Genomic DNA, 11,761 nt, shown 5'->3' on the forward strand with positions numbered 1-11,761 from the left:
CTCAGGTGACTTAGATTGCTCCACCAGCCCTTCTGGTGATACTGAAGAACCAATCCCGATCTCAGGGGCTGCTGACACGACTTCCCCTTCGGGTGAACCACTCTGAGGCCCCACAATGTCCACAGCCCTGTCTCCACCATGTGCGTGCGAACCACTCTGAGCCCTCTTCTCAGCTCCATCCGTGCGGGCTCTCACATGATCCTTGTGCCTGCGAACTTGTCTGCCATCCAACAACTCCACCACAAAAGATACTGGCCCTGAACTGTGGTGAATGACGCCAGGCAGCCACCGTGAGCCACCCGTAAAGTTTTTGATATACACACAGTCTCCCTGCCTGAAAACACAGCCTCTGGCATGTAGATCATGTCTCACCTTCTGCCCACCTTGTGACTGGGCGACTCTGGCTCCCACATCTGGGCGAAGAAGGTCCAGATGAGATCTGGGCTTCCTCCCCATCAGCAACTCCGCTGGGGACAAGCTTGTGGTTGTATGAGGCGTGATGCGATACTGAAACAGGAAACGGCAGAGCCTCTTTTCTATGGAAAGACCTGGCATTTTTTTTAGACCGTCTTTCAGCGTCTCCACGGCGCGCTCCGCTAAGCCATTGGAGGCAGGGTGGTAGGGTGCTGTGCAGATATGTCGGATCCCATTTCTCTCCATAAATTCTTGGAAAACCCCACTTGTGAACGTGGGCCCATTGTCCGTGACCACTGCCTCTGGTAATCCATGTGTTGCAAAGATTCTCCGGAGTGTGTCTGCGACGACTGGGGCTGTGATGGTCGGCATTATGTGGGCATCCAGCCATTTTGAATGCGCATCCACCAACACCAGGAACATGTGGCCCAAAAAGGGGCCGGCAAAATCTAGATGAAGCCTGGACCATGGACGGCCAGGCCACTCCCATGGGTGGAGTGGGGCAGGTGGTGGCATTTTTTGGTTTGACTGACATTGAGAACAGGCTTTTACCTTGTCTTCCAAGGCACTGTCCATTCCCGGCCACCACACGAATGACCTTGCCAGACTTTTCATCCGAGAAATCCCTGGATGAGCCTCATGCAACACTTCAATGATCTGTGACCGACCTGGAGGCGGAATAATGACTCGGGAACCCCACAGGATGCAGCCATCTTGAACACTGAGCTCCTGCTGACGTTTGGCATACGGTTTGAGCTGATCTTGCTCCACTGTTGCTGGCCAGCCCTGCAACAGCCACTGTTTAACCCGAGATAACTCTGGATCCCGTTCAGTCCATGCTTTGATGTTTTTAGCACAGACCGGAGAGTTCGCCAGCTTGTCCAGCAAAAACACAGTTTCTGGGGGCAAGTTCGACTGGTCGGGGACTTCCGGGAGGGGGAGGCGGCTGAAAGCATCTGCATTCGCATTTTCAGGTCCCGCCTTATAAACAATGCGATACTGGTATGCCGACAGTGTTAATGCCCAGCGCTGAACCCGGGCTGAAGCCATGGGTGGGATGCCTTTTGTTTCACTAAAGAGACTCAGGAGGGGCTTATGGTCTGTAACAACAGTAAATGGGCGGCCATACAGGTACTGATGAAAACGTTTCACAGCAAAAACTATTGCTAAGCCTTCCTTCTCAAGCTGTGAATAGCCCTTTTCTGCTGCTGTGAGCGTGCGTGACGCATATCCGACCGGTTTCTCTTCCCCCTCTTCCATACGATGGGAAAGAACAGCTCCTATGCCATACGGGGAGGCATCACAGGACAGGACCACCTCCTTCTCCGGATCAAAATGCACCAGGAGTGGTGCCGATTGTAACAGTTCTTTTACCTGTCTGAAGGCCTTCTCCTGTGCTTGGGACCACCTCCACTGACTGTCTTTGTGCAGCAGCCCGTACAGGGGAGCAAGCATGCTGGAGAGGTCAGGCAAAAACTTCCCATAATAGTTCACTAAGCCCAAGAATGATCTTAGTTCAGCTACATTCTTTGGACTCGGGGCTTCTTTTACTGCCCTCACTTTCTCTTCCAGTGGGGACAGGCCCTGTGCAGAAATGCGATGACCCAGGTATGTCACGCTAGGGGCTTGGAAAACACACTTACTGCGCTTCAAACGCAACCCAGCTTCTGAGAGCTTCTTCAACACCTGCTCAAGGTTACGCAGATGCTCCTCTTCTGTTTTACCTGTAACTAAAATGTCATCCAAGTAAACAGCAACACCAGGAATGTTTTGCAGAAGATTGTCCATAGTGCGCTGAAAGATAGCCGGACTGGATGCAACGCCAAACACCAGGCGGTTGTACTTGAACAGCCCCTTGTGTGTGTTTATTGTCACATATTTTTTTGATTCCTCATCCAGCAGCAACTGCTGGTAAGCATGACTCATATCCAACTTTGTGAATGTCCGACCACCCGCCAGTGTGGCAAAAAGGTCATCCACTCGAGGCAGAGGGTAGGCGTCGAGCTGAGAGGCTTGGTTCACTGTCAGTTTGTAATCACCGCATATACGCACCCCTCCGTCCTCTTTCAACACTGGTACGATCGGGGCTGCCCAGTCCGAGAACTCTATTGGCTCAATGACCCCTATCTGTTGTAGTCTCTCCAACTCTGCTTCCACCTTGGCCTTCATGGCGTATGGTACAGTGCGTGGTTTGAAAAAGCGTGGCCGGGCAAAAGGGTCCACACACAGCTTCACAGTGGTGCCCCGGAGAGTGCCCAATTCATTCTTGAACACATCTGCATACTTTCCCAGTAACTCTGCTATTACCGTTACATACCTGATTTCCCTCCAGTTCAGGCGGATTTTCTGCAGAAGGTCACGACCCAGCAGACTAGGCCCCTCCCCTTTCACCACCAGCAGTGTTGCTGCAGCTTCTTGACCCTGATATGCTGCATGCACCTCTATAGCACCAAGCAGGGGAATGCATTCACCTGTGTACTGTCTAAGGCTTATCTCAGTCGCTTGGAGGGCTGGTGCCCCGCCCGAGTGCCACAAGCTGTGGTAGGTGGCTTGGCTGATCACCGAAGCTGAAGCCCCTGTATCCACCTCCATTTGTAGCTCCTTCCCATTTACCTGGATAGTGGCATAGATGGGCTCCGCACAGCACTTATTAAAGCCAACCAGATTAAACATGTTGAAAACACACTCATCCTCCTCAGGCGCCATGCCCTGCAGGTGATGAGTGTTTAGTTTGTGTTTTGTCTTCCATTCCTTCTTTGATTTCTCCTTAGTGCCCCTGCATTTCTTGGCTAAGTGCCCCTTTTTCTTGCAGTTATGGCAGGTACTGTCTTTGAAAACACAGTCCTTGGCAAAGTGTGCCCCCCCACACCGGTAACACTCCAAAAGCTCCCTCAGTTTGCCCCTCACACTCCGAGATACATGATGCACCTCGGTTGAGTGCATATTGTTGTTAGCTTTCCGAATGTCTTTAGTGTTATTAGCTGCCGTTTCTATTGCCTGAGCAATTTCCAAAGCTTTCTTAAAGTCCAGTGTGGGCTCCCCCAACAACCGACGCTGCATGCCATCATCATTTATACCACACACCAACCTGTCGCGGAGCATGTCATCCAGCACGCCTCCAAACTCACAGTGCTCTGATAGCTGTCTCAGCTCCGTCACATACGCAGCCACCGAAACTCCCGGCTTGCGTGAATGAGTGTGGAATTTGAACCGCTGAACAATCACGGAGGGTTTCGGGCAGTGATGATTTTGCACCAACGTCACCAGTTCTTTGAAACTGAAGTCCCCGGGCTTCCGAGGCGTCGTCAGGTTACGTATCAACTTGTAGGTCCTCGCTCCACACGCACTGAGAAGAACTGACCTTTTTTTTTCTTCGTCCGAAATGTCGTTTGCCAAGAAAAAGTGTTCAAGCCTCTCGACATATTCAATCCAGTCGCCGTCTCCCTCGGCAAACTCCGTGAGCGATCCGATCGTAGCCATAGATGCGAAGTGGTAGTCCGACTGCAAAATCCGTAGCAAAAACTCAAAACTGTCCGCGTTCGGCTTTTATCCTCGTCGCCAAAAAGGTGTTATAACCTCAGGATAAAAATGCTCGGAAACTCAAGTGCCAGTTTTAGGACGTTTACTGACCACTTTTAGAAACAACCACAGCTAGTCGCACACATACAGGAAACTGTCCCACACATAACATTCCGGCAGGGAGAACCCTGAAAAACCTCTGAAGGTTCCGGGGTTCAACGTCCCCAAACATACATTAACAACAACACTGTCTATAACAATATTGTTTTAAAGCACTTTATAAAAAGTGCTTTGAAGCAAAAAACAGCTAGGCTTGGCTGGGCTTTGCGTGTCTCTGCTAATGAATGTGTGTCCTGTACTACCTGTAGAACAAGTTGGCTGAGTGGCTGGATTTCACTGATGTATAAACAACTCACGCTCACCTACTTCTTTCACTTTTCAGAAAGACCTACATTTAAAAAACATCATTGTATTCAACTTGGTAATCATTTGTTATAGTCATTAACTAAAACATGTCTATGAATCTGTCATTGTTTAGGGGGGATTAGTAGTAATGGCCATATGACACCGATGCTCCAATACAAGCCTCCAACTCCAATTTGTATTTTCCTTGAACCACTGCTTCAAAGCTTACTTTAATGCCGGAGGGCAGACAAACAAACACTTGGCCCGTGATGTCTCCTCACGTCTACTCCACCTTGAATCTGCTTGAAGCAATTGATACTGCTACACGAGATTCTTTGTAACATTTTATTCCCATGTGAATGTGTGTTTTCGAAAGCTGGAGAAGTTGCTAGCAAGAAACTAAAAACCAAAAACAAACCAATGTAAAAATAATTGTGATTAAAAGTCTTTAAATCCCGGTCCCATGTAAGATTAGTCACACCCCGCTTTAGTTACACAAGCACACCCTATCATCCCACCACATCCTGTTTCCAACTGCTTACAACTGCTACAATGCAATTGCTTTGGTTGTATTTGTATCAATCATAAAAACCGTTATTGCACTCAGCACATGATTATTGAGACATTGTTTTGCTTTGTCTTAATTTGCCACTAAAACCTATTTTCAATACAATTCATTAAGTAGTTCAATACTGATTCATTGCTTCATTTGCGCATCACTAGGAATTAAGAGGCAAATGCAGACTCCAAGACTGATTTGAGGAAATGAAAAATAAACCTTTGTGGGGCAATCATGGCTCAAGAGTTGGCTGTTCTTCTTGTAATTGGAAGGTTGCCGGTTTGGTCCCGGCTCCGACAGTCTCGGCTGTTGTTTCCTTGGGCAAGACACGTCATCTGTTGCCTGCTGGTGGTGGTCAGAGGGCCCGGTGGCGCCAGTGTCCGGCAGCCTCGCCTCTGTCAGTGCGCCCCAGGTCGGCTGTGGCTTCAATGTAGCTTGCCATCACCAGTGTGTAAATGTGTGTGTGAATGGGTGAAGGACTGAATGTAGTGTAAAGCACTTTGGGGTCCTTAGGGACTAAGTAAAGTAAAATACAGGCCATTTACCATTTTACAGCGCAAGCATCAAATCCAGGTGGATGAAAAAAACAGGAGACAAAATTACTGAGGCAGACAAACAGTACAACATGACAGAGAACTAAAGAAAGCTATACAGGTACAACTAGAGTAGACTGCCATCAGATAGAAAGAATAACAGAAGTCACATGACCCAAAGAGAAAGTGAAACGACAATTTAAAACCCAAACTCACACATCATCTTCATCAGTGTGAACAACAACCACGACACACCAACTTCACAGCACAATTGGACATTCAGGTACGGTAACATTGTGTTAATAATCCAATGCAGGAAATCCAGTCATTAAATTATTAATTTGAGCGGATTGAGTCATCTCACATTTGGTTCAGATGTGTTAAGTTAAAAGAGTTTACTTTTCTTTTCCGTTTGTTTTATTTACAGGTAGTTGGTAACAAAAAGACATGAAACTTTTTCAGTGTAAGTCATTGTTGTGACTTTCTTCTTTTTCTTTGTTGATTTGCCCTTAACACAGTTTGTTCAGCCCTCTGGGATTTAACATGTAACATTGAGCTACACAAATAAAACTGGCTTGACTTAACAAATAGTTTTGAAATGAGGAAATGCTGGAGACTCAAGTGATCTTGATCTGAATTTGTTACAGATGTTTGCAATATTTTATATAATGGAATAGTTACCGGGGCAGCACGGTGGCACGGTGGTTAGCACTGTTGCCGCACAGCAAGAAGGTCCTGAGTTCAATTCCACCATCAGGCCGGGGTCTTTCTGTGTGGAGTTTGCATGTTCTCCCCGTGTTTGCGTGGGTTCTCTCCGGGTACTCCGGCTTCCTCCCACCGTCCAAAGACATGCAACTTGTGGGGATAGGTTAATTGGATAATCCAAATTGTCACTAGGTGTGAATGTGCAAGTGAATGTGAGAGCGAATGGTTGTCTGTCCCTGTGTGTTGGCCCTGCGACAGACTGGCGACCTGTCCAGGGTGTACCCTGCCTCTCGCCCCATGACAGCTGGGATAGGCTCCAGCGCCCCCCGCGACCCTGGAAAGGATAAGCGGAAGCGAATGGATGGATGGATGGATGGATGGATGGAATAGTTACCATGATGTCCTTTGATTTGAAAGTGGCAAAAAGTAAAATTTCATTTGCCTGGAAAATCTAATGTAACCGTGCCTGAATATGGAAAAGTGTTGCTAACATGTTTGTAAATTGTCATATTTCAATTGCAGTTAAACGGCCAGCACGCCCTGTTTCACCTCCTCGTAAGATATTTTAAATATTATACAAAATTCAAACCTGAAGACAAAACAAGAGGCTTTTACACACCGGATCCGTGCAAATACTTCCTGGTTTACAAATATTTTTCGGACTCATCTGTTCTTTATGCAGCTGTTCACACTGACCATTTGAGCAGCAGAACTCCAGGAAGTTTAGAAAAAAAAGATTCAGTAATTGAACTTTGGGCGAGGTGAGACTGATTAGAGTCAGAGCAACGTTACTGAAACCCTGAATAAATCGCGGCATTTTTTTTTTTCAGACCAACCGATTCTTCCGATTTCTTGAATCTAAATAAAAAAGACCTGACCAACAAGCCCACTGCATTTGGCAGCTCTTAACTCACATGACACCTGTACTGAATACACAACCAGATGGAAATAGTCACGTGATATTATTTACATCAGACACACAGTTACATGATAATCCAGTTCAGTTGGCTCTGTGAAATGATTTCGCTGCCTCCTGAGATCTGGTCCCAACTCTACCAACAACACCTCAACAACAGCTGCCCCACTGACATCCTGAACTATGTACGAACACACAGCTTCAGCTCCTGGATGCAACCATGAAATTCTTTCTGCTGCTGTTTTCTTAGTTTCTTACTTTTCTCATCTTGGTATTGTTTGATGTCGGCTTCATTTTTAGTTTTCACAGTCCGTTTATTGAGGAGGAATTGTCCTCAAAAACGCAACGTGTTCAGTGTGTAACAGCCTTAACACATGATGTGTGACTCATTTAAAATGTTGCCCTTCCAGTGTGACTTTTATACAATTTACATTTTCACTTTACAGTGTTAGAGGTAGACGAGAGGATCATACCATGGAGGTGAGTATTAAGGGTGTGGTTCCTTAGAGAGGTGTACCAGAATTATTAAAAAATAACTCTTTAATTTCACCAACTCTCTGTGACTCTGTTAATCCCAGAGTCACAATTTTTATATCACGAAATTGATCTGTTTCAACTTGTTATAACAGCAGTCTGGCGAGGAAGGAGCGGCTAGCTGGTCCACCGAGCATGTTGTTGGGGGAGCCAGTCAGTTAAATCGAACAACAGACCTTTATTTGACATTAGCAACATAAGACCATACAGGCTAGGTCTCCAAGGCTCTACTCCGCCCGTACATACATGTGGGGGCATCGGTGCCAGCCTGTTATGTTATGTTATGAATGGTTTCTCTCGGAACAGACACACTAGCAGCATGAAACGTCTGCCACTATACTCACACACACTAGGAGACTCCCACAACTACTACAATAATAATAATTTTCATTCTTTTACATGGTGATGCAGAAATGCTCATCTTTTTTTTTTTTTTACAATTATTATAGATGTTTTAAGGCCTTCGAAAAAAAATAAGTCCAGTATTATAGAATGAAACCAAAGATCAAACCCTGTTTTCAGGTCCAGAACATGGGAATAGAGTAGCTGCGAGAGAATTCAACATTAATGAATCAATGGTACGAAAGTAGAGGAAGCAAGAAGAATGAGTTGAGTAAAGGTTGACTTATCTGTTTTGTTTCGCTTAATACACCTTATAATCTGGTGCGCCTTATGGTCCGAAAAATACATTAACTTCTACCTTCCTTTGTCCAGAAGTCCAACTTTTGTGCGATGTTAGCATCTTCCTATGCCTTTTGGGTGCTACCGCAGGTGCCTTTGACGGTGCGAAACGTTTAGTCGACAATGTTGGAGAGAAAACTTACAAACATACAGTACAGCACTTCAGAGTCACACTGCTAGCGATCGAAGATTTAAGTAAATTTGGAAAGCTGAACGCATTCTGTACTGGGACGAGACACGGGACGAGATTGATTGATGATCTAAGCCAATCAGTTCACAGAAAACAAGACGTTGTAAAAAAACAAACAAACAAAAAAAGCATTCAAAATTGCACAAAAACGAAAAGGTAAGCCGCGTTATAGCAAGGTACCACTGTAGTAGAAAACAGATTAGAACACTGATTGGTTTATTTGGATATTTATCACAGAGAATCCATCAATAAAATTAATAAAGCTTTGCTGTGGCTTATGTAATTTAGAGGTTTGCCATTAGATGTTAATGTCAGAACAGATTGCAGCAGATAATGTGTAAATGTATCAATACAAAGATTTAATCCTCCACTGAAGAACTGTGCTAGCAGAAAAATGTGTTGAATTGTGATTTCAAAAGATGAATCATTTTCATTATAGATCCACAGCACCTTTTGCTCTAATGTCTCCAACAGTCAGGTCAACGAGCTAGATGACATGTCAAATGCCCCTTTTATATAGCATCACACACTGAGGCAAAAAGCCTGAGTTATCAATAATAACCACCATCACGATGCTAATTTTCTCTGACTCTGGTTTTTGATATTATCAGACTAGACAATTCAAACCTGCCTATGTCAGTCTGGCTTGGTTGTACACCCCTCAAGTGTTTTGTTTGTTTTATTATTTTGTGTGTGTTCATAACACTGTTGTGTAAACTGTAAGTGTAAACTGAATCCTATTGTAATTTTCTAAATGAACAGTGAAAAAGAGCAAGACCTGCAGCTTGTCAGAGATTACAAGCCTCACAAAGATGTCCAGCATCTCAGAATTATGCTTTATGGACCACCAGGTGCTGGAAAGTCCAGCTTCATCAACTCTGTGGACAGTACTTTAAGAGGCAAAATCGCAACTCGAGCTTCGGCAGACGCAACCTCTGGTGTCAGTTTCACTAATGCAGTATGTATGAGGATGTATCTATTCTTATCATAATTGCTGTTAAATGCTTGCATGAAAACACTCTCATTTCCTTTGAGGTTCTCTAGGACTACAGGAGTGCATTGCAGTGGTAACTGTTTTGTAGACAATAAACTATAAAAAGAGTGAAAAAAGTCGGTACAACTAGTGTGTCAATTATTCTGAAAACTGTTTAGGGTCTTTAGTATATGACATTATAAACACTATTTTTTACATTCACAGTACAGGACATATAAAATTCACAGAGAAAATCCAAGAACCTTTTATCCTTTTGCATTCAATGACACCATGGGCCTGGAGAGGGGTGCTGAGGGAGGAATTCTTGTGGAAGACATCAAACTTGCCATGAGTGGACATGTAAAAGAAGGTTACAGGGTATGACATCTTCATTCAGACACAATCTATGAAACTGTATCGTGAAAAAAGGTTTAAGTGATTTTCCGTTTTTTCCCAGTTCAACCCCAAATGTCACTTGTTTGAAACGGATCCTGACTACAACAGTTCTCCTACTTTAGATGACAAAGTCCACATTCTGGTTTTAGTCATTCCAGCTGACACAGTGAGCATAATCAGTGTTGAAACTCGGAGGAAGATGAAAGAAGTCAGAGCAGCAGCTCGTGACAAAGGTGAGAGCAGATGTGGTTCTAAGAGCATTTATTATGTCTTAATTTCAAATACTAGAAAAACATGAGATAAAATGATTGCATTGCTTTCTGTATTGGCAGGGATCCCACAAATAGCTCTCATGACTAAAATTGATGAAGCCTGTCCTGAAGTCAAAAAAGACATAAAGAACGCCTACAAGAGCAAGCACATGAATAAGCTAGTATGTTCAAAGAAGTAACTTTCATGAGCTTGTAGACAGTTTACACATGAATGTAACATCTCTAATTCAGCTGTACATTTCAGTATATTTTTACAGAAACCTCAGCTGGAATCAGTACAAATAATTCAAGACGTAATTTATAATTATGTCACTGCTGCAACAATACGATTTCAGGTTTTTTAAAAATGTAATGTTGTTTAAACTTAGATGGACACAGTGAACGTGGACCTGGGTATTCCACTGAACTGCATCTTCCTCGTGAAGAACTACCACAAAGAAATTTACACGAAGGACAACATGGATTCACTGATACTGTGTGCACTGAAAAAGATCATTGACTATGGAGAGGACTACCTGAATGACCAGAATGATCCAGATGATGTGTGAGGGGGATAGAAAAAGGTGATTTTGCTTCACCATCATTACAATCACAGCCACACAAACAGTTAATTTCACCAGAAACTTTATCAAACTCATTTTTTTCTTGTTCTTATTTTATTAAACTTTTTGTTCTTTTGCAAATTAAATCCAAATAAACTTCAAAGAAAACTAATACATGTACTTTTTGTTATTTACTGTATGAAAAATGACAGCTATATACCTGTAACCTGTTGCCTCCTGTGTAACTCAAATAGCTGATTTCAAGTCTCGATGTAAGACTGTCCTCTCTGAGTAAGTGATTTCTTGTTTCCAGAACTGTAATTAAATCTGTTCACTTAAAATAATGACGACTGACCAGAGCGTGTGTGTTTATTTGTTCATTGTATTTATTATATTGAAATAACATTGATAACGTTGGCAGTTAATGATATTTTAATCAGAATCAGAATACTTTATTGATCCCAATTTTTTGTTACAGCGCTTCATTATAAACAAACATTAACAAAGACAGACAATACACTAACTAAGAATAGCACAATATATACATGCATATAAAAGTCACTTATTAATAAATAGCTGAAAAAGGAAGAACATGTGCAAGAAGGGTGTAGCTATTAAACAGTGTGTTAAGTGGATGAGTTGTACAGAGATGGCCACAGGTAGGGATGATTTCCTGTGTCGTTCAGTGGTGCTTTTCAGTAATCTCAGTCTCTCACTGAACCTGCTCCTGTGACTGACCAGCATGTCATGGAATGGGTGGGAGGTGTTATCCAACATTGTCTTTATCTTGGACAACATCCGCGGACAACATCCGCCTCTCCGACACCACCTTTAGGACTTCTCCCATCTTTCTAACTCCAATGTGTTCAGGTAAATAAGTTCCCAAATAAATAATCAGAATAAATAGCACATAAATAGTTATTTTCATTTCATCATTTTCATTTTTAGGGTATGCTTTTAAGTCCCATTTATTTTATAAAGCCATCATTGTGAAGCATGTCAGCCTTTGATCTGTCCACGTTGTTCCCTGCTGTCCACCCTATTACAGCTGGGATAGCACCAGCACCCCCATGACCCTGAGCTGGATAAGCGGAAGAGTCCAAATAAGGAGTTGATGTTATT

The 11,761-nt window shown here is 43.6% G+C and overlaps 1 protein-coding gene across 1 annotated transcript; it reads left to right on the plus strand.

The window, feature by feature from the left end:
• The first annotated feature begins 5,877 nt into the window (after positions 1 to 5,877).
• On the plus strand, positions 5,878 to 10,645 carry LOC146608706 (interferon-induced protein 44-like). The gene is made up of 8 exons (XM_085347105.1): positions 5,878 to 5,893; positions 6,658 to 6,690; positions 7,498 to 7,531; positions 9,219 to 9,414; positions 9,655 to 9,807; positions 9,887 to 10,058; positions 10,158 to 10,258; positions 10,466 to 10,645. Exons 1-8 carry the CDS (start codon positions 5,878 to 5,880, stop codon positions 10,643 to 10,645), a joined length of 885 nt encoding a protein of 294 aa, XP_085203231.1.
• The last annotated feature ends 1,116 nt before the right edge of the window (positions 10,646 to 11,761 follow it).

Source organism: Diplotaxodon limnothrissa, linkage group LG23 (assembly GCF_057381915.1).
Source record: "Diplotaxodon limnothrissa isolate DT_005_m linkage group LG23, D_limnothrissa_male_GT1.1, whole genome shotgun sequence".
In the NCBI taxonomy this organism is placed as follows: domain Eukaryota; kingdom Metazoa; phylum Chordata; class Actinopteri; order Cichliformes; family Cichlidae; genus Diplotaxodon; species Diplotaxodon limnothrissa.